The sequence below is a fragment of the Hemiscyllium ocellatum genome, chromosome 30, assembly GCF_020745735.1.
Source record: "Hemiscyllium ocellatum isolate sHemOce1 chromosome 30, sHemOce1.pat.X.cur, whole genome shotgun sequence".
Taxonomy (NCBI): domain Eukaryota; kingdom Metazoa; phylum Chordata; class Chondrichthyes; order Orectolobiformes; family Hemiscylliidae; genus Hemiscyllium; species Hemiscyllium ocellatum.
In genome coordinates, this window is record NC_083430.1 from 5,902,445 (window position 1) to 5,926,229 (window position 23,785).

The 23,785-nt window shown below is 44.3% G+C and overlaps 1 protein-coding gene across 1 annotated transcript in view; it reads left to right on the top strand.

The window, feature by feature from the left end:
- Positions 1-23,785, top strand: part of col9a2 (procollagen, type IX, alpha 2) — a 230,909-nt gene that overhangs the window by 203,378 nt on the left and 3,746 nt on the right. Inside the window, exon 31 of the mRNA XM_060847546.1 lies at positions 5,700-5,777. Coding sequence (XP_060703529.1) covers positions 5,700-5,777 — 78 coding nt within the window. The remainder of the gene's footprint in view (positions 1-5,699; positions 5,778-23,785) is intronic.

Genomic DNA, 23,785 nt, shown 5'->3' on the forward strand with positions numbered 1-23,785 from the left:
TTCTTTTTTTTATATTCAGGCATGTTTTCACACACAACTGGCCAATTCTTATCCACCGCCAAATCACCCAGGTTACTTTCTTTCTTTATCTAAGGGCAAGGGCAGAATGTCCAGATTGTCAAGGGATATCGAGAATTAGATAAAGAAAAAGAAGCATATAGAACATAGAACAATACAGCGCAGATGTTGCGCCGATCTGTGAACTATTCTCAGCTCGTCCCCCTGCACTATCCCATCATCATCCATGTGCTTATCTAAGGATTGTTTAAATCTCCCTAATGTGGCTGAGTTGGCTACATTAGCGGTAGGGCATTCCACGCCCTTACCACTCTCTGTGTAAAGAACCCGCCTCTGACATCTGTCTTAAATCTATCACCCCTCAATTTGTAGTTGTGCCCTCTCATACACGTTGATGTCATCATCCCAGGAAAAAGTCTTTCACTATCTACCCTATCTAATTCTCTGATCATCTTATAAGAATCTATCAAATCCCCTCTTAACCTTCTTCTTTCCAATGAGAACAGACGCAAGTCTCTCAGCCTTTCCTCATAAGACCTTCCCTCCAGACCAGGCAACATCCTGGTAAATCTCCTCTGCACCTTTTCCAATGCTTCTGCTTCCATCCCGAAATATGGGGACCAGAACTGTACACAATATTCCAAGTGTGGCTGCACCAGCATTTTGTATAGTTGCAGCATGATATTGCGGCTCCGGAACTCAATCCCTCTACCAATGAAACCCAACACACCGTATGCCTTCTGTACATGTCAGATACCACACATTAGAAACAGGTGAGTTCCTTCAGAAGAATAGAGAGTGTAAGAGATTGCTTATAATGGAAATTAGGAGGGCAAAGAGAGGCTATGAAATATCTCTGACAGATCTTTGGGATCAAGAATTAGAATTAGAGGGGGTCAGTTCAGAACAGAAATGCAGAGACATTTCTTCAGCCAGAGAGTGGTGGGCCTGTGGAATTCATTGCCGCAGAGTGCAGTGGAGGCCGGGACGCTAAAAGTCTTCAAGGCAGAGATTGATAGATTCTTGATGTCACGAGGAATTAAGGGCTACGGGGAGAATGCTGGTAAGTGGAGTTGAAATGCCCATCAGCCATGATTGAATGGCAGAGTGGACTCGATGGGCTGAATGGCCTTCCACTCCTATGTCTTATGGTCTTAAGAAAAATCCCAAAGCTTTCTGTAAGTATATTAAGGGAAAGAGTGGGATCTATTAAAGACCAACGAGGCAGCCTGTGCATAGAACCAGGGGATAAGATCTTTAATGAATACTTAACATCTGTGTTCACAGAGCAGAAAGATATTGTAGCTGGAGATTTTATTCAAGATGGTGAGGTTCTAGACCATGTTAAGGTACATAAATTCCCAGGGCCTGATGAGATGTATCCCAGATTACTATAGGAGTCAAGGGAGGAGATTGCTCGGGCCTGGCAGATATTAAATACTTTTTGGCGACTGGTGAAATGCCAGATGACAAGAGGATACTACCATGGTTTCTTTGTTCATGAAGGGCAGTAGGTAATTACAGGCCTGATGTCACTGGCAGGGAAATTATTGGAAAAAATTCTGGAAGACAGGATTAATCAATTCTTGGAAAGACAGGGTTTGATCAGAAATAGTCAGCACAGATTTGTCAGAGAAAGATCCTGTCTGATTAACTTAATTGAGTTTTTGAAAGGGTGACTCAATATATTGATGAGGATATGGTTTACATGGACTTCAGTAAGATTTTTGACAAGATCTCACATGGAAGTCTGGTCCAAAATGTCAGAGCCCAAGGGGTTGCAGGTAATTTGGCAAACTGGATCCAAAACAGGCTTGCACATAGGAGGGAGAGGGTGACAATGGAGGGCTGTGTACCACAGAAGTCACTGCTGGGAGTCTTGTTCTTTGTCATGTACATTAACAACTTGGATGTGAATAATAGAAGGTATAATTAGTATATTTACAAATGACACAAAAATTGGGGGTGTTATTGATAGTGAGGAGGATGGTCTCAGGCTGTGGTCTGATATTGCTTAGCTTGTAAATTAGGCAGAACAACGGCAAATGGAATTTAATCCTAATAAGTATAAGGTGATGGCATTTTGGAAAGCCAAATAAGGGAAGGATATACACAATGAGTGGTTGGTCCCTAGGGATAAATGAGGAAAAAGGGGATCTTGGTGTACAGATCCATAGATCCCTAAAGATGTCAGCACAGGTATACAGGGTGGTGAAGAAGGCATACAGGACGCTTGCCTTCATTAGCTGAGGCATGGAATATTAGAGTAAAGGAGTCTTATTAAAACTTTAAAAAACATTGGTTAGGCCACAGATGGAAGACTGTGTGCAATTCTCGTCGCCACATTCTTGGAATGTCGTGATTGCACTGGGAAGGATGCAGAGGTTATTCACCACAATGTTGCGTGGGATGGAAAGTCTTCATTATGAAGAGACACTGGATAAACTGGATTTGTTTCCCTGAGCAGATGAGGCGGGTGGAGATCTGATTGAGGTGTACAAAATTATGAGACACAGACAAAGTCAATGATGAGAATCTCTTCCCTATGGTAGGCATGTATAATATCAGAAGGCATACGTTTAAGGTGAGGAATAAGTGGTTTGAAGAAGATCTGAGAAAGCATTTTTTCACCCAGTGGATGGTGGAAATATGGAACATGCTGCCTGACAGGGTGATGGAGGCAGGTACTCCTGCAATATTTAAGAAGCAGCTGGATGAGCACATGAAATGCCAGGGTATGTTATCTATGGACCAAGTGCAGTTAAATGGGATTAATATAGGTTAGTGTTCGTTGGTCGGCATTGACATGGTGAGCTGGCCGAAGGCTCTCAGACACTAACTATATCTAACTCTTTCTTGAAAACATCTAGTATTTTGACTTCAACTGCTGCCTGTGGCAGAGAATTCCACACGAATCACCACTGTCTGGGTGAAAAGATTAAAGGAAAGATCTTGTTAAAGGAATACAATAACATTCAGGTTGTGGAAAGTGACTTCACAAAAACATGCCAAGTTTCATCTGACCCCTTTTCACAGTCAGCCAGATGAACAATAAAGGTATTTGATGCTCTGTCTCTGCTAGTAGAATGTTTTGCCTCAGCTATTTCACATTGAATCACAAGCCTTTCTTGTGGTCTCAGCGAGTTGTCATCTCAAACCTGTTGTCATCTCGAACTCTCAAATTCCTTCACTTCACTTGGGTCTGTATTTTCTCCATAACATTTTAACAAAGACACTCTACATCCATTCCACGTTTGTATTGTCCAACACAGCACAATTGAATGAGTCTATAACTAAAACATTCATTACTTGGACTGTAGCTAGTACAATTCCCCCTTCCTGAACAGTGTTCTCCTCCCCAATCTTTCAACTTGTGCATAATTTCAAAAGCCTTTCAAAGTGTTATTTACGACAATTCATTGCATAATGCTATCTCAAAATGCATCAAAAAAAGCCTGTTGATCATACCACACATATTCCTATAGTTCATTTTTTCTATTATATTTCCCCATTCTTTATTTCCAGATACCCTCATCTCTTTTGGTTCTAATTCTTCTTTTGTTGACACTTTCAGCCTGTATCTGGGTGGTCTGCGTTGCCAGTACCAGGTAATGCTCCATTCTTTGGGCCATGCTTAATGCTACATTTGACCCATGTAAGCCCCCAGGAATAAATTTTTTCCAAAGTTTTTTTAAAACTTTCGAGTTCTGTTCCAAAAATGTCTGTCTTATTGAATATCTAACTCCACTTGATACTAACAGGCTGTCCATGTTTAACACCTTAAAAGAGTCCAACTGTTTAAAGGCAAGAACTGAATGGGGAATCTCCAAGTAGACTTTTTGTAAATGTATAGGTGGTCTGTTAAATTCCATTTTATAGAAACATAGAAGTCAGGAGTAGGAGTTGGTCATTCATCCTTTTGGGTCTGTTCCACCATTCACAATAATCATGGACTGATCCTCGGTCTCAATGCTATATTCCCACTTCCTTCACAAACCCTTTGATGCCTTTAAATCTAAAAATGTGTTTGCCTCATGCCTAAATATATTTAGTGGCTGCCCTCTGTAGCCTTCTGTGGTTAGATAATTCCTCCTCATCTCAGTCCTAAATAGTCTACTCTGTATCCTGAGATCGTGTCTCTTGGTTCTAGATTCCCCAACCAGGGAAAACATTCTCCTTCCTAAATCTAACTGTCCAGCCTGGTGAGAAATTTTATATGTTTCAATCAGATCCCCTCTCACTTTTCTGAACTTTGTGAATACAGGCTCAGTTGAACCAATGTCTGCTCATAGGACATTCCTGCTATCCCCTCAGCCTAGTCAATTAGATTTCCATAAAATATCTGTTCTGCTGCCTTCTAAATTTATCAAAGTCTGTCCATGCCTCTATCTAATAGGTCATCTTTTTATAAAGTTTAATAGTATTTCCAAATCTTCCTCAGTATCCACTTGTTGAGGATACATTACCTCCGATCTTTGTTCTCGGAGGAAGTACAGAGACAAGGTAAAGTCCTAACCCTTGCCCATTATTCACTTCATCTTTAAATTCATCGTGATGTTCAACTTCACACAACATGAGTAGAGTGTCATATCCAGAAACGTTGCATTTGATTTCAGCCATTCTTCTTAAAAGTAACTCCACTTACTATGTTTGGACTGAAAAGAGCTCCGAGTTTCCTATCTTCACCTTCAAACAACCAGCCTCTACTCTTAATGTCAATCTGGGTCCAATCCAGTCAGTGAGACAGGAAGCTTTCTTTGTGGATAAAGTTTATTAATGAGTCAGTCTTGCAGCTGTTTTCATACTCTGGCCCCCCTTCGTCCTTCTTTATACCTACTCAATTAATTAATGCTAATCACCTGTATATCTATTTGCTACATTAACATAGGCCACTTGTTATAGATCTGCACAGTTCAGCTCCAGTTTAGTACTGACAGGTTGAAGATCTCTCGTCTGTGAGCTGCGAGGATCCTGAAGTGAGTGTAGGGTGGCCAGAAACTGCTTCCTAGAGAGCACCTACTCCATGTGTCTGAGTCTATGCAGTCCTAAGTTGGTAACCTTGGTGAGAGAGCCCATAGGATGACTAATGTTGTAAATGAAATTCTAACAGTTGCAGTGGGGGGAGGGGAGTCTTCTTTGACTGTGACTGAGAGATATTAGAGCTCAGTGAATGGCATTTTATTTTTTATCTAGTTGTGACAAAGGCATGTTAAGGATGGGGATATATTGACAAGGAGCAGTTTACCACTAGGCCACTTGTGGGATCATAGCTTGAATTGTCTGATATACCATGATGGCAGTTTCTCAGAAACCCAAATCACTTAAGTCAAGTTGCCATAGTCTTATGAGACCACGGGGCTCCACTCTCATTAGAGAGAGATGACTGGTGGTGATTTAACCTGAGGACCACCACACCTCTGGCAAGGGGAGAGGTTGAGAAGGACAGTCCGTCGTGGTAACCTCGGCTCCGTAAACCAACTGTCCAGCCAACTGAACTAAACCGACCCTCAACCAAGTCACTATTTTTAGGACAATATGTCAAAAACAATATACTGGTCAAGTAGAACCCTTTGCTGATTATTATAGTGAATTAAGTTCAATGATCGTACATTAACTGATGATGAAGTTCTGTAGCTGGTTCTGGAATCTCACCCAATCTTTGCATTTTTTTTAAAATGAAGGAAAACAAGGAGAGAAGGGCGATCGAGGTGAGAAAGGTCATGGATATCCAGGTCTCCCCGGTCCACCAGGCATTACAGGTAAGAGCCTGAGACTGTGTTCACCGACACTCTGCTGAGTTTGGCTTTCTGTTGTTGCAGGTTTGTAGGTTGTCACTTTGCTTCGTAATCTTTCTCTCAGTTAGTTGTGTCTAGAAGCTTTGTTGTTTAATTCCATCTGCAATCACTCTCTGTTGGCTTCATACTGATAGGAATATAGAGAACACAGAGACAGATGAGTCCCTATGGATGTTTAGCATCTATGTAAACAAACATTTTGGATTACTTTTTCGCTTCCCATTTCCCTTCAGCACCTGTCCAATCCAGTTTCAAACTTTCTGTCACAGCCAATAACATTGAAAATTTTCTTTAAATCCTCACATCTCTGTGAAGCAATATCTCCTGATTTCTATTTTAAACATATTGTGTTTATTTTTGTAATAGTGACTTTTTAACTTGTTTTTTTTTGGTGTTTTCTTGAGATTGTTGCCTCCAATTTGAAGGGTTCTGAATAACTGAAAATTCCATTGTGGGTGTCATATGGTAGATTTCCTCCCCCAAAGAACATCATTAGACTCTTATTTCTAGACTATTGTTGAGTTCAAATACCACCCTAAGCTGGGGTGAGATTTGAACCCAGGTCCCCAGAACATTGCCTGGGTCTCATTGACATGTCATCACTCAGCTGGGGTATTAGGCATCTTCTGATATGCTTTGATATCCTTAAAGACCCTTTAAATATTGAAACCACACCATAGAATGTTTTCTATCTCAATGCATCATGCCATGGTATGGCAATTGCTGTATCCAAGATAGCAAGAAATGACAGCGAGTTGTGAATACAGCCTGGTCCATCACGCAAACCAGCCTTCCATCCATTGACTCCATCTGTACTTCCTCGGGAAAACAAGCAACATAATCCAAGGCCTCTCCCACCCCGGTCATACTGTCATCTACCATCTTCCATTGGGCAGTCAATACAAAAGTTTGAAAGCATATACGAATAGATTCAAGAACAGTTTCCTTCCCTCTGTGATCAGACCTCTTGTATATTAGAGTGGATCTTTCTCTGGATGTTCTCTGCACATGTAACACTTATACTGCATTATGTTCTATTATCCTAACATACTTCCATAAGGTATGATTTGCCTGGGAAAGCATGTAAAACAATACTTTATACTCTCTCTCAGTACATTTGATAATAATAAACCAAATCAAATCAAACCTGGCTAACAGCAACTTGTAATTTACCAGGCCTGCCTATTTCACTCTGCAATGTTCCAGTATGAATTAGTATTGGTCTGGAACTCCATCGGTCCCTCACTTTGGTATCAGCTTGTCGCCACATTTTGGAGCCCTTGTACACGTATTCTTGCTCATAATTCAATCTTGTTTATAGATGTCTCCCTCTCTAACCTTAATCTTACAATTCGCTGTTTTGTTCGTAAAGGCATTGAAAGCTATAAACAGGTAAACACAGATAGAAACATGCGCAGAGTCATAGAGATGTACAGCATGGAAACAGACCCTTCAGTCCAACTTGTCCATGCCGACCAGATATCCTAAATAAATCTAATCCCATTTGCTAGTATTCGCCCATATCCCTCCAAGGCCTTCCTACTCATACACCCATCCAGATGCCTTTTAGATGCTATAATCATACCAGCTTCCACCACTTCCTCTAGCAGCTCATTTCATAAACGCACCACCATCTATGTGAAAAAGGTGCCTCCCTTCTCACCTTAAACCGATGCTCTCTAGTTTTGTTCTGGGGAAAAGACCTTGTCTTGTTGTAGTTCTGCTCGCCGAGCTGGCAATTTGTGTTGCAGACGTTTTGTCCCCTGTCTAGGTGACATCCTCAGTGCTTGGGAGCTTCCTGTGAAGCGCTTCTGTGATCTTTCCTCCATCATTTATAGTGGTTTGAATCTGCCGCTTCCGGTTGTCAGTTCCAGCTGTCTGCTGCAGTGACCGGTATATTGGGTCCAGGTCGATATGCTTATTGATTGAATCTGTGGATGAGTGCCATGCCTCTAGGAATTCCCTGGCTGTTCTCTGTTTGGCTTGTCCTATAATAGTAGTGTTGTCCCAGTCGAACTCATGTTGCTTGTCATCTGAGTGTGTGGCTACTAAGGATAGCTGGTTGTGTCGTTTCGTGGCTAGTTGGTGTTCATGGATGCGGATCGTTAGCTGTCTTCCTGTTTGTCCTATGTAGTGTTTGTGCAGTCCTTGCATGGGATTTTATACACTACGTTGGTTTTGCTCATGCTGGGTTTTTTTTTAGATTAGATTACTTACAGTGTGGAAACAGGCCCTTCGGCCCAACAAGTCCACACCGACCCGCCGAAGCGCAACCCACCCATACCCCTACATATACCCCTTACCTAACACTAAGGGCAATTTAGCATGGCCAATTCACCTGACCCGCACATCTTTGGACTGTGGGAGGAAACCGGAGCACCCGGAGGAAACCCACGCAGACACGGGGAGAACGTGCAAACTCCACACAGTCAGTCGCCTGAGGCGGGAATCGAACCCAGGTCCCTGGCGCTGTGAGGCAGCAGTGCTAACCACTGTGCCACCGTGCCGCCCATATCGGGTCCTTTGTCCTGATGAGTTATGGTCTGAGAGTGGCTGTTGGTTTGTGTGCTGTTATGAGTCCTAGTGGTCGCAGTAGTCTGGCTGTCAGTTCGGAAATGCTCTTGATGTATGGTAGTGTGGCTAGTCCTTTGGGTTGTGGCATGTCCTCATTCCATTGTCTTTCCCTTAGGCATCTGTTGATGAAATTGTGGGGGTATTCGTTTTTGGCGAATACATTGTAGAGGTGCTCTTCTTCCTCTTTTTACAGTTCTGGTGTACTGCAGTGTGTTGTGGCCCTTTTGAATAGTGTCTTGATGCAACCTCTTTTGTGTGTGTTGAGGCGGTTGCTTTCATACCTAGCATGAGCAAAACTAACGTAGTGTACAAAATCCCATGCAAGGACTGCACAAAACACTACATAGGACAAACAGGAAGACAGCTAACGATCCGCATCCATGAACACCAAATAGCCACGAAACGACATGACCAGCTATCCTTTGTAGCCACACACTCAGATGACAAGCAACATGAATTCGACTGGGACAACACTACTATTATAGGACAAGCCAAACAGAGAACGGCCAGGGAATTCCTAGAGGCATGGCACTCATCCACAGGTTCAATCAATGAGCACATCGACCTGGACCCAATATACCGACCACTGCAACGGACAGCTGGAACTGACAACCGGAAGTGGCAGATTCAAACCACTACAAATGCCGGAGGAAAGATCACAGAAGCGCTTCACAGGAGGCTCCCAAGCACTGAGGATGTCACCTAGACAGGGGACGAAATGTCTCAACACAAATTGCCAGCTCGGCGAACAGAACCACAACAACAAGACCTTGTCTACTTATCCTATCCATGCCCTTCATGATTTTATACATTTCTATAAGGTCACCCCTTTACCTTTTAGCCAGTTTTGATTCCAAATAGCTAGTTCGCCATCTCTTCCATGTTATCTAACCTTGCTGACCAGTCTACCATGAGGAACCTTGTCGAACACCTTACTGACCCCCATATAGATCACGTCCACCACTCTGCCCTCACCAATCCTCTTCAATACTTCTTCAAAAAACTCAATCAAGTTAGTGAGACATGATTTCCCACACACAAAGACAGATGTAGGAAGAACTTTAAACAGGTAATAGCAAGTATAGACATGTATAAGGAGATATAGCAAGTATTGACACACACAAACACTTAAACATAGAACAAGAAAGGTATAATCAAGAATAAAGATGTAAAAGCAATTGTAAAGTAATAAAGACAGGTATAAACAGATACAAATGAATATTGATGGGTATATAAGGTTCAAGAAGAATTGGAAACTAGGTAAAAGTGCAGGAGTGGCTCTGTTAATTCATGTTGACATTTGTGCAACTGTAGAGATGACCTTTTCAGGACATCAGGATGTCGAATTGGTTTGGTTGGAGTTAAGGAATATTCGGGGAAGTAAGTGATTTTTAGGTTGGTCTTCAGGCTGTCAAACAGTAACCACAATATAGAACACAAATATTGGTGTTTGAGATAAAGGGCCAATGATGATCATGGGTGATTTTAATTTACATAGATACTGGGAAAATCAGATTATTAATTAGATAGATTAGATTTTTTAATTAGATTTACTGCAGTGTGGAAACAGGACCTTCGGCCCAACAAGTCCACACCGACCCGCCGAAGAGCAACCCACCCAGACCCATTCCCCCCTAACTGATGCACCTAACACTACGGGCAATTTAGCATGGCCAATTCACCTAACCTGCACATCTTTGGACTGTGGGAGGAAACTGGAGCACCCAGAGGAAACCCACGCAGACACGGGGAGAAAGTGCAAACTCCAATAGACAGTTGCCCGAGGCGGGAATTGAACCCGGGTCCCTGGCGCCGTGAGGCAGCAGTGCTAACCACTGTGCCACCATGCCTGGAGAAGGATTATTTCTTAAAGCAACATGTTCTACTAGATCTGTGTAATGTGACAAGATTAATTATCCACAAAGTTAAGACACCACGAGGTAGCAGCAATCATCGTATGATTGAATTTTACATTCAGTTTAAAAGGGAGAAGATTGGGTCTAAGACTCATATTTTAATTTTTAAATAAGGGCAACTTTGTGGGCTTGAAAATTGAACTAAATTGAAGTGAACTGTGAAACTAAGCTAAGGGATAGATTAATAGAAGACAGTGATTAACATTAAAGGGATATTTCAGTCAACTCAGAATAAGTATGTTCCTAATGCAAGGAAAAGTCCTAAGAATTGGGGATTTAATCTGTGGTTAACTAAATAAGTTAAGGAAAGTATCAAATTTAATAAAAAAAAGCACATAAGTTGAGTGACAGGTCAAATGCTTAGTCAGGATTTACGGAATAGCAGAAAATGACGAAAAGATTAATGAGCAAAAAGAAACCAGACTATGAGAGGAAGCTAGAGTTTCTGAAGGTATTTAAAAAGTGAACAGGAAAATAATAGGAGTTGTCCTCTGGAGAGTGAGAAGGGTAGTTTATAAGCAAGTAACAGATGAAATGAACAAATATTTTGCTTTTATCTTTACTGTACATGTTACAAAGATAATTCCAATGATAGCTGTTAATCAGGAGTGGAAGTGAGAGAGGGATTTGGGTGAAATGACAATCATGAAGGAAGCAGTACTGAGTAAACTGATGGAGCTGTAAGATGACATTTCTCTGGGTCCTGATGGGCTTCACCATAGCATCTTAAAAGAAATGGCTAGTGAGGTAGCAAACATGTTGGAGTTTGTTTTCCAAAACTCTCTAAAGTATGGAATGTTCTATCAGACTGCAAAGTAACATGTATAACCACCTCGTTCAAGAAGGGAGGGAGGCAGCAAACAGGAAGCTGTTGGCTACCTTGACACCTGAGGAAGCTGTTAGAACCTAACATTGAGGAAGTTATTGCTAGTACTTAGAAAAACTTGATAATTTTGAAGAATCAACATGGTTTTATGAAAGGGAAATACTGTTTAACCAACTTATTCAAGTTCTTTGATGACACAACACAGGTTATGGTTAAAGGGGAACTGTACTTGACAAGGTACCACATATATAGGTCATTGGATCAGGTGTAGGCCACTGCTTCCTTCAGGCCTACGCTGCCATTCAATACCATTATAGCTGATCCAACAGTTCAAGTCATTTTACCCAAACCATCGCCATCTCCATGACCCTATATGCTCCTGCTAATCCAAAATCTATCAAGCTTTACCTGGAACATATTCAAATGCTGAGCTTCTACAACATCTTACCTGCATCTATTTATCTCTCCTTTTTAAATATTGTATACTTTCAACGAGATCATCTCTCATTCTTTGAAATACTAGAGAATACTGGCCCAGTTTCCCAATATCTCTTCAGAGGACAATGTCATCATCTCAGGAACGTGTCTGGTAAACCTTTGTTGCACTCCCTCTACAGCAGAGATATGTTTCTGGTGATAAGGAGACCAAAACTGCACACATGATTTCATTTTAGCAGGAAGACCACAAAAATAGACTATTACTTACGTGGAGAACAATCGTATCAATCCAAGGTGCAGAAAGATTTAGGTGTTCTGGGACATGAGTTACAAAATGTTAATATGTAGGAACAGCAAGTAATTAAGAAGAATGACAGGAATTGAACATAAAAATAAGGACATCGATGAGGCCACATCTCGAATATTGTGTGCAGTTTTCGTCTCCTTTTTCAAGAAAAGATGTAAATGCATTGAAAGTGGATCAGAGGAGATTGATATCTGGAATACGTGGGTAGTCTTATGAGAAAAGGTTGGACAGTGTGTGTCCACTAGAGTTTAAAAGAGTGGCGGGTGACTTGCTTGGACTGTATAAGACCCAGGATGGTCTTGACAGGAAAGGAAGATTCCTAATGGGGGAGATTCCAGAACAAGGGGGTTACATTTTAAAATTAGAGGTCACCAGTTTAGGACAGAAATGAAAGAGAAGCTGGCCATGTTCGTGATTATGCTCTATGTAAATCTCCCTGCAGCTTTCTTAGGTTCACAAGAATCGAGGTTTATCAGCATTGATAGGAATGAGGACTATAAAATAAAAACAGACCATGATTTATTGAATAGTGGAGTGTGCCTAAGAGATCAGGTGGCCTACCTCCGCTCCTAATCTGTATGTTTATATGTTCCCAAACCGGTATATACGGGTACAGACAGGTACATGCAGGTATATACAGATACAAATGGGTACATACAACTGGATATAGGTGCAGACAGGTATATACGGGTACAAACATGTATAAACAAGTACATGCAGGTATATACAGGTACAAACTGGTATATACAGCTACAAATGGGTACAGACAGGTACATACAAGTAGAGACAGGTAGATACAGGTGCAGACAGATACATGCAGGTACAGGCGGTACATGCAGGCACAGACAGGTGTATACAGCTAGTAACAGGTATATAGGGTACAGACAGGTATAAGTTGAAAATGTGTTGCTGGTTAAAGCACAGCAGGTCAGGCAGCATCCAAGGAATAGGAAATTCGACATTTCGGGCACAAGCCCTTCATCAGGAATGAGGAGAGTGTGCCAAGCAGACTAAGATAAAAGGTAGGGAGGAGGGACTTGGGGGAGGGGAGATGGAGATGTGATAGGTGGAAGGAGGTCAAGGTGAGGGTGATAGGCCGGAGTGGGGTGGGGGCGGAGAGGTCAGGAAGAAGATTGCAGGTTAGGAGGGCTGTGCTGAGTTGAGGGAACCGACTGAGACAAGGTGGGGGGAGGGGAAATGAGGAAACTGGAGAACTCTGAGTTCATCCCTTGTGGTTGGAGGGTTCCCAGGTGGAAGATAAGGCGCTCCTCCTCCAGCCGTCGTGTTGTTATGTTCCGCCGGTGGAGGAGTCCAAGGACCTGCATGTCCTCGGTGGAGTGGGAGGGAGAGTTAAAGTGTTGAGCCACGGGATGGTTGGGTTGGTTGGTCCGGGCGTCCCTGAGGTGTTCTCTGAAGCGTTCCGCAAGTAAGCGGCCCGTCTCCCCAATATAGAGGAGGCCACATTGGGTGCAGCGGATGCAATAGATGATGTGTGTGGAGGTACAGGTGAACTTGTGGTGGATATGGAAGGATCCCTTGGGGCCTTGGAGGGAAGTGAGGGAGGAGGTGTGGGCGCAAGTTTTACATTTCCTGCGGTTGCAGGGGAAGGTGCCGGGAGTGGAGGTTGGGTTGGTGGGGGGTGTGGACCTGACGAGGGAATCACGAAGGGAGTGGTCTTTGCGGAACGCTGATAGGGGAGGGGAGGGAAATATATCCCTGGTGGTGGGGTCCGTTTGGAGGTGGCGGAAATGACGGCTGTATACGGAGGTTGGTGGGGTGGTAGGTGAGAACCAGTGGGGTTCTGTCTTGGTGGCGGTTGGAGGAGCGGGGCTCAAGGGCGGAGGAGCGGGAAGTGGAGGAGATGCGGTGGAGGGCATCGTCGATCACGTTTGGGGGGAATCTGCGGTCCTTGAAGAAGGAGGCCATCTGGGCTGTGCGGTGTTGGAACTGGTCCTCCTGGGAGCAGATGCGGCGGAGACAAAGGAATTGGGAATATGGGATGGAGTTTTTACAGGGGGCAGGGTGGGAGGAGGTGTAGTCCAGATAGCTGTGGGAGTCAGTCAGTTTATAGTAGATGTCTGTGTTGAGTCGGTCGCCTGAGATAGAAATGGAAAGGTCTAGGAAGGGGAGGGAGGAGTCTGAGACAGTCCAGGTGAATTTGAGGTCGGGATGGAAGGTGTTAGTAAAGTTGATGAACTGTTCAACCTTCTCGTGGGAGCACGAGGCAGCGCCGATACAGTCATCGATGTAGCGGAGGAAAAGGTGGGGGGTGGTGCCAGTGTAGTTGCGGAAGATGGACTGTTCCACATATCCTACGAAGAGACAGGCATAGCTGGGGCCCATGCGGGTGCCCATGGCAACCCCTTTAGTTTGGAGGAAGTGGGAGGATTGAAAAGAGAAGTTATTCAGGGTGAGGACCAGTTCCGTCAGTCAAAGGAGGGTGTCAGTGGAAGGGTACTGGTTGGTGCGGCGGGAAAGGAAGAAGCGGAGGGCTTTGAGTCCTTCGTGATGGGGGATGGAGGTGTACAGGGACTGGATGTCCATCGTGAAAATAAGGCGTTGGGGACTGGGGAAGCGAAAATCCTGGAGGAGGTGGAGGGCGTGGGTGGAGTCCCGAACGTAGGTGGGGAGTTCTTGGAGTAAAGGGGACATGCGGAGGTATGCGGAGATGAGTTCGGTGGGGCCAGGAGCAGGCTGAGACAATGGGTCGGCCGGGGCAGGCAGGTTTGTGGATTTTGGGCAGGAGGTAGAAACGGGCGGTGCGGGGTTGTGGGACTATGAGGTTGGAGGCGGTGGATGGGAGATCCCCTGAGGTGATGAGGTTATTGATGGTCTGGGAGATGATGGTTTGGTGGTGGGAGGTGGGGTCGTGGTCGAGGGGGTGATAAGAGGAGGCGTCCGCGAGCTGGCGTTTGGCCTCAGCGGTATAAAGGTCGGTGCGCCAAACTACTACCGCGCCTCCCTTGTCTGCGGGTTTGATGGTGAGGTTGGGGTTGGAGCGGAGGGAGTGGAGGGCTGCACGTTCTGAGGGTGAGAGGTTGGAGTGGGTGAGAGGGGTGGACAGGTTGAGTCGGTTAATGTCGCGGCGGCAGTTGGCTATAAATAGATCGAGGGCAGGTAAGAGGCCAGCACGGGGTGTCCAGGTGGATGGGGTGTGTTGGAGGCGGGAGAAGGGGTCGTCAGAGGGTGGGCGGGAGTCTTGGTTGTGAAAGTAGGCACGGAGGCGAAGGCGGCGGAAGAATTGTTCAATATCTCACCGCGTGTTGAACTCATTAATCCGAGGGCGTAGGGGAATGAAGGTGAGGCCCCTGCTGAGGACTGATCTTTCATCCTCAGAGAGGGAGAGGTCTGGAGGGATGGTGAAAACACGGCAGGGCTGGGAGCTAGGACCTGCTGTGGGACTGGAGCTGGGGGTGGGGGCGGGGACAGAGATCGACATGGGGCGGGGTTAGACGTGGTGACGTTGCTCGGTGTGGGGGCGGGGTCAAGCGTGGGGGCGGGGTCATGCGTCGTGATGGAAATAAGCGTGGGGGCGGGGTTACGTGTGGTGGCGAAAGTCGGCGTGGGGGCGGGGTTATGCGTGGTGACGATGGTTTGCGTGAGGGCGGGGTTACGTGTAGCGATGAAAGACGGCGTGGGGGCGGAGAAACCTGAGGCGTTGTGGTCGTGCAGGTTAGTGATGTCAGTGGGGGCGGAAGTGGCTGCGGCGAAGGCAACCGAAGGGGCGGAAATGGTTGTGGCGACGAAAGAACCGTAGTCATTCCCGGTAGCCGCGGGGGTCGCGAATCCGTCGGCGATCTTCCTGGCGATCGTGGAAGCGGTTGTGCGGTGATCGCCGGGGCGGCCGCCTGGGCGGCGATCGCGGAGGCTCCAAGGTCGGTGGGGGGGGGAAGTAACGTCACGGTCGGCAGCGGCCGTTGGTGTCGCGGGCGCTGTAGTGGCCACATGTGTAATGGCGTCCGACAGGCCGATAGAAGATTCTGGAACAGTTGAGGAACCACGAGTGTGGGGGTAAGTACATGAAAGTTTTCGGTACTTACTGTCTTTAATTTCTGATATGGCTAGGAAGAACTGTTTGTTTAGTGTGTGGATTCTTCTGTAGATGAAGAACAGCAGGGGTCCTTTGCAGGTCTGTGAGAGTGTTGTCCTGAGCTGGGGTAGGGCTGATTGCAGGGAGTGTAGGTAGCGACGCATGGCTGCAAGGGTGGAGCGGAGGATCCGGAGGGAGGTCCGTTGCTGGAGGCTTCGGATTTGTATATACAGATATATGGATACAGACAGGTATATACAGGTATATATGGACACAGGAGAAAATGAGGACTGCAGATACCGGAGATCAGAGCTGAGAATGTGTTGCTGGAAAAGCGTAACAGGCCAGGCAGCATCCAAGGAGCCGGAGAATCGACGTTTCGTGCATAAGCCCTTCTTCAGGAATCCAGCACAATGTGCTTTTCCAGCAACACATTTTCAGCTATATATGGGCACAGACAGGTACAAACAGGTATATACGGGTACAGACAGGTATATGCAGGTATATATGGGTATAGGAAAAAGTGAGGACTGCAGATGCTGGAGTACGAGAGCTGAAAAATGTGCTGGAAAAACAGCAGGCCAGGCAGCATCCGAGGAGCATAAGCCCTTCTTCAGGAATTCAGGAAGGTATATATGGGTATAGACAGGTATATACGGGTACAGACAGGTAAAGATGGATAAAGATGGGTCCAAACAGGTAAAGGTAGGTAAATACAGACTGTGACAAGTAAAGATGGGTAGAAACAGGTCCAGATAGGTAAAGGTAAAGACAGATCCAAGCAGGTGGAAACATGGTCAGGCAATGGTAAACACAGGTTCTGACAAGTAAAGACAGATACAGCCAGATAAAGACCAGTACAGACAGGGACAGATAGGTAAAGACAACTACAAACAGACATAGGCAAGCAAAAACAGGTCTAAATAGTTAATTAAATATCTAACCTAGAGCCAGGTATGAACCGGTAAACACAAGTATAAAAACAGGAAATGCAGGAGGAATGCAGAGGTCTGACAACATCTGATGGTAGAGAAACAGAGTTAATGCTTCAAATCCAAGATCCTTCTTCAGAACTGGGTTTCACCAACACTTTCTACTTTTATTTCAGATTTCCAGCATCTGAAGTATTTTACTTTTAAGACAAATAAAAACTGCGATAAACAATTCAAAACAAATATAAACATGTGACGACTGGCAGAAGCCTATGAAGATGACAGTAGATAGTTATGACAGGTACAAACACAAATAAAAATTCATAGACAGGAACAAACAGTTAGAATAGATATAAACAGATAAAGACAAGTGGCAAGAGATAAAGACAGGTATAAAAAGGTAGGAACAGGACTGCAGATGCTGGAAAGTCAGAGTCGATAAAGTGTGGAGCTGGGAAAATCGCAACAGGTCAAGCATCAGAGGGGCAGGTCAGTCGACGTTTCAGAGAAGGACCAGGACTGGGGAGGGGCAAGGAGGCTGAGAAATACATAGAGCGTAAATAAATAAAGTGGAAACAGGTAAAGACAGGTACAGGCATCAAATATAGGTACAAACAGGGACAGACTGGAAAGGACAGTGACAGACAGGTGAAGACAGGCGACTCCCTCATTAGGTTCACACTCCCCACCATCCTCTCCTTCACATTTGGCACATTTCCCTGTGGCCGCAGGAGGTGCCACACCTCCCCTCATAACTCCCCCCCACACCTGTCCTCATACTGGCCCGCACACCTCCCCCCTCCACAACTGCCCTCATACCGGCCCGCACATCTCCCCCACACACACACCTCCTCCCCCCCACACCTCCTCCCCCCCAACACACCTACACACCTCCCCCCTCCACACCTTCCCACCTCCACACACCTCCCCCCCCACACACACTTCCCCCACCCCACACACACCTCCCCTCCCTCACACACACCTCCCCCCCCCCCCCCCCCACACACCTCTTCCCCCCCCACACCTCTTCCCTCCCTCCCCACACCTCCCCTATTATCTTCATCCAAAACCCCAAAGAATCATTCAGGACAAGCAGGGATTCACCTACATTTCCTCTAACCTGATTTATTCCATCCATTGCTCCCGATGTGGCCTCCTCTAAGAGACCAAGCGCAAACTCAGGGTCCAGTTCAGGGAATAACTTGCTCCATACACTCCAATTAACCCCACTTTCCAGTTGCCAGCCATTTCAACTCCCCCTCCCACTCCCTTGATGACATGTCCATTCTGGGCCTCCTCCACCGTCAAAATAAGGCCAAATGCAAATTGGAGGAAGAACACCTCATCTTCTGCCTTGGGAGCTTACAACCATATAGCCTCAACATAGAATTCACCAGATTCCAAACCTCCCTACTCCCCACCCCATACCTCATCTCAGATCCATGACTTGTCCCACCTGCCCATCTTCTTTTCCACCTATCCACTCCACCCTCCTCCCTGACCTATCAGCTTCGTCCCCTCCCCCACTCACCCATTGTACTCTATGCTACTTTCTCCCCACCCCCACCCTCCTCTAACTTATCTCTCCACGCTTCAGGCTCTCTGCCTTTATTCTGATGAAGGACTTTTGCCCGAAACGTCGATTTTACTGCTCCTCGGATGCTGCCTGAACTGCTGTGCTCTTCCAGCACCACTAATCCAGAATCTGGTTTCCAGCATCTGCAGTCATTGTTTTTACCTCAGATCCAGCCCTCCCTCTCCATCCCGTCCATCTTCCTTCCCACCTATCTGTTCCACCCTTTCCACTGACGAATCACAATCACCACCTATCGCCGCCTTTCACCCAGCCCCACCACCCACCTCTTTTTATTTCTCAGCCACCTCCCCATTCCTGGTCGTCCCCTGTAATGTCAGCTGTCCTGCTCCTATGATGCTGGACCTGCTGTGTCTTCCTGAGCTCCACACTTTATTGACTCTGACTTTTCAGCATTTGCCACCTTCACTATCTTCGAAGAACAAGAACAGACTGGTTTAAAAAAAGGTACAAACAATACAGACAGGTAAAGAATGGTCCAGACAAGTAAAGATATGGACAGATCGTTAAAGACAGGAATAGACAAGGAAATAAAGGTTCAGACAGGTAAAGGCAGGCACAGACAGGTAAATAAAGGTACAAGCAGGTGAAGGCAGGTACAGACAGGTAATGACAAGGACAGACAGGTGCAGGCAAGCAAAGGCAGGTCTAAACAAGTAATGATATATCTAACCTAGTATGTACAGGTAAACCCAGGTATGAACAGGTAAACACAAGTATAAAAACAGGAAATGCAGGAGGAATGCAGAGGTCTGACAACATCTGATGGTAGAGAAACAGAGTTAATGCTTCAAATCCAAGATCCTTCTTCAGAACTGGGTTTCACCAACACTTTCTGCTTTTATTTCAGATTTCCAGCGGCTGAAGTATTTTGCTTTTAAGCACGGGTATAAGCACGTTCAGACAAATAAAAACAGCTATAAACAAGTAGAAACATGTGAAGACAGATAGAAGCTCATAAAAACAGTATGATAGTTTACAGACAGGTACAAACAAATATGAACATTTATAGGCAGGAACAACCTGTTAAAAATAAATGTAAACGGATAACAACAGATACCAAGAGGTAAAGGCAAGTATAAAAAGGTAAACACAGGTAAAGACAGACTTGGACCAGCTTAGACAAGTTCAGACAGGTCTAACTGTGTAGGCACCAGAAGATATATCAGTTGAAAGGAATCTCCAACACAGAAGACAGGCACAGTCTGATTAGACTGTGCTGGTGGTTTATGTTCTACATAAAGCTCTCTTCCATTCATTGTGTTAGCATTTCCTTTTGGTCCCTCCCTCATATTTATCCAGATTCCCCTTAAATGCTGCTACCTTATTTAGTTGAACTCTCCTTGTGGGAATAAGTTTTACATTCCACAGGGTAAAGAGATTTCTTCTGAATTCCTCTTTTTTTTAACTGACCGTTATATTATCCTTCTTGGTTTTGGAGTTACCTCAAGTGGAAATTCCTCCCTAACCCTAACCCTATTAAATGCATTCTTTATTTTTACCCATCAGCTTTTTTCTAGTGGAGAAAGCTCCAATCTTTTAAGGCTTTCTGGAAGCTGTTGGAAAAGACACATATTGTCAAAACTTTTCATCTTGCCCTCATCAGAACGTCTCACAAACATGCCAATTCAAAGCGAAGCCAATGTGTCTTCATTGGAATGATGCTTAATCTCCTAACCCTTGCTTATTTCCAACATGCCCATGTAACTTTTTTTTTTAAGTTTTGAATCAGTAACAAAGAAATTCCTTACTAGTCTGAATGGGCTCCATGCCGCAGTCAGATTTATGTTTGACATGGAAAATCAAATGAGCTGCTTTTCCTGGTTGGAAAATCATCCGGGGGTTCCATGCTACTGTTCACTGCAAACCTTCACTAGTCAATGCACACAGTGTACTTCTACAGTTCCACACACTATACAAATGACTTGATCAGCAACTTTATAAATGGAGTCAGTTCCATTTGTTCACCCCGCAAACATGATGCTGAATAAGGACCTATCAAAGCCACCCTGCAGGACACTGCATAATTTGATCATACCATTTCTCACAGTATATCATGCAAACTCACAAAATGGCCCAAGGTGGTCACCATTGGTCCTGAAAATTGCACAGTCTACCTCAGATCACCCTGGAACAGTAAAATATCTCAAAGGTTTTAATAAAAGGTGAAGGTAGCTGTTTCACTTTGTTACTATACAAAGAAGCATGCTTAGTGTTTGACAATTCACGATGCTGCCATCGAGTCAAAATGTCCTCTATCACACAGATGAGGAATACAGCATATGAATTTCAGTGCCGGTGTGATGCCAGGTATGTAGATTGTACGTCTCGAAGACTGGCAGATCATATCAAAAAAATCTCCTTTGACTGTTTGCAGCAAGTGAGGTATTGACTATAGAACTAGCCTACACGTGCAATACAGTGTCTAATATTAGGTGTGATTCGACGTTTGGACAACATTTGCTGGATAATCATGAACATGCAACGAATTACACTGCCAGCCAGTTTAGCATTGTCATCTGGGCATGCAGTTTTGTCTGTGGAAAGCTACATCTGCCAATAAAGAGGACCCTGCTTCTCATAGATTTAAAAAAAACATAGACACACACACTGTGCCTTTTCAATGGAACAACATGGTTGACATATACTCTGAGCTCTTTTCCTCAGAGTAATATCCTGACCTGTCAAAGCCAATGTGCCTGATTTACAATTTAAATATGCCTGATAGTTAACTGCCATTCTCCATAAACTTAGTTGCCAACCAATCAGCACAGTCTCTTCTCATGCACTATAATTTCTTTTTGCTTTGATTTGGTGTTCTTATAAATTATCCTGATGAGTGCAAGATGAAAAGCTTTAACAAAATGTCTTTTCTGAGTGATACTCAACTTCTCAAACATCTATTCATTCCTGGTTGTTCTATCCTCTCAGTTCTGGTATCATTGTTGTGAATCTTTCTCACACCTTCTCCAATGCTCCTTTATCACTCTAACTGGATCTGATCAAGGTTCAAAAACTTGATGCAAGGTCCTTGATTTTCATTTCTTTTAGACATGAACCTCAAGTGTTTTTTCTTCAATGGCCTTACAATTGTTACAAGTGATTTGACTATACATTGGCCGTGTAGATGTTTGGGACATGCCATACTAATAAAAGTTACGATATAAAGGCAAGCATCTTTTTCAGTAAATCCTGTCTGTGAAGTTCAAAATTATTTTGAAGAAATATCTAATTTCCTCCATGCTTATTTTTCTTTTAGCGTGAGTAATGGGCAAACTCCAGAGTTAGTCTCTGTTTACTTCTGGTCACACAGGCAATAAAGTTTACTCCTCAGTCGTTGTCTGATTGCACACAAAAGCGTGACCCTTTTAGGGTATTTATTTTTTCCTTCTTCACTGTTAGCTATGACTTCGTGAGGAGTACTGTTACCTCAGAGTCCAAAGGTTCCTGCATTAAAAACCCACTCTAGGGCTTGAGCACAAAGTTTAAGGCTGGCAGTCCAGTGCTGACTAAGAGTTGGAGACGCTGTGTTTCAGATGAGTCCAAGAACACTTTCACAATCTCAGGTGGACATAAAAGTACTCCTCCACTCCACAGCACTGTTTTAAAGAGGAATTATGCCTAGTCTCATGGCCAATTGATGACAGTTTATTCCTCAGTCAATTAAATTATCCTGTTATTATTGCATTGCATTTCAGGAGTCTTTTTTTTAAAGAATTGGTTGCTGCATTTCCTACAACAGTGATTTTAAAAGTTTGTCATTGGCTGTAAAGTGTGTTAAAATACCTGTGGTTATAAAGGGTGCTATATAAGTCTTTTTGGGAAGAATAGTTGAATTTAATGCTTCCAATTCCATTGCTCACCAATGGTCAGTCTGAAGTTGTGGCTTGATATGTATAATTTGCTGGAAGAATTCTCCCAGTGTCATGCCCAATGGTTCTTCCTGAAACCAATGCTGTAACAAATGGATTGATTAGCCAATCATCTTAAATGTAGGAGCAGAAGTAGGCGATTCAACACATTGAGTCAGTTCTACCATTCAAAGAGATCCTGGCTGATCTGATATTCTTCAACTCCACTTTCCTGCCTTTTCTCTGTAACTCCAGACTCCCTTTCGAATTAAAAATCTGTCTCTGTCTCAGCCTTGAGTAACCTAAGCAACCATCTGTGGCAAAGAATCCCACTGATTCACAACCCTCTGTGAAAGGTAATTCCACCTCATCGCTATCTTAATTTCAGAATAAGGAGTCACACATTCCTCTAAGACTCTGGTATGTTTCATTTAAGGTTGTATCTCATTCTTCTATCTTTCAACAAGTACAGACTCATCCTCTCCGCTTAATAGAGTCCAACTGTACCTGGTGTCAGCCAAGTGAATCTTCTCTAGATTGCTTTTAGTGGCCCTTGATATGAATGGGCTTGCTAGGCCATTTCAGAGGGTAGATAAAAGACATCCACATCGGAATGGGCCTCAATAAGGACATGGAGAAAAGGAAGGAGTTCCAGGCCTCAGCGCCTCTGTTGTGCCAGCTGTTTGTTGCTCTCTCTAAATTTCAAAACTCTTTCTCCTCTGAGTATTTTCAGTGATCTAGCCTCTACACTTCTTTGGATAGAGAATTCTAAATACTTACTCCTCTCTGAGAGAAGAAATTCCATTGTATCCTAGTCTTGAGCTACATTGGCCAAGATATTGATAGAATCCCTACAGTATGGCAACAAGCCCTTTGGCTCAAATCCACACCGACCCTCCGAAGAGTAACCATCCAGACCCTATTGGTCTACATTTACTTACCCCTGACCAATACACCTAATCTACACATCCCTGAACACTATGGACAATTTAGTATGGCCAATTCACACTAATCTGCACATCTTTGGATTGTGGGAGGAAACCAGAGCACCTTGTGGAAACCCACGCAGACACAGGGAGAATGTACAAACTCCACACAGACAGTCGCCCAAGGCTGGAATTAAACTCGGGACCCTGGTGCTGTAAGGCAGCAGTGCTAACCACTGAGCCACCATGCCGCCCACAGTGGACGTTAATGAATCAGATTAATTTTTTTTAGGACGTTCAGTGATAGCTTCCAACACTGAGATGAGCTTTTACTGCAGATTGATTGATGTAATTGAATTTAAATCCCTCCCAGCTGTCATGAAGGGATGTGAACCCATGTCCCAGAACAGTAGTCTGGTCCTCTGCATTACTGCTCCAAGGACATTACCACGATACCACCACCTCTGGTGACTAATTTAAAGAGAGCTGAAGAAAGCTTCGCACCAAACAGTTTCCTGATGCATTCTGTTGGAAATACCTCTATCAATCAGAGACAACTCCTGATCAATCAGCACCTT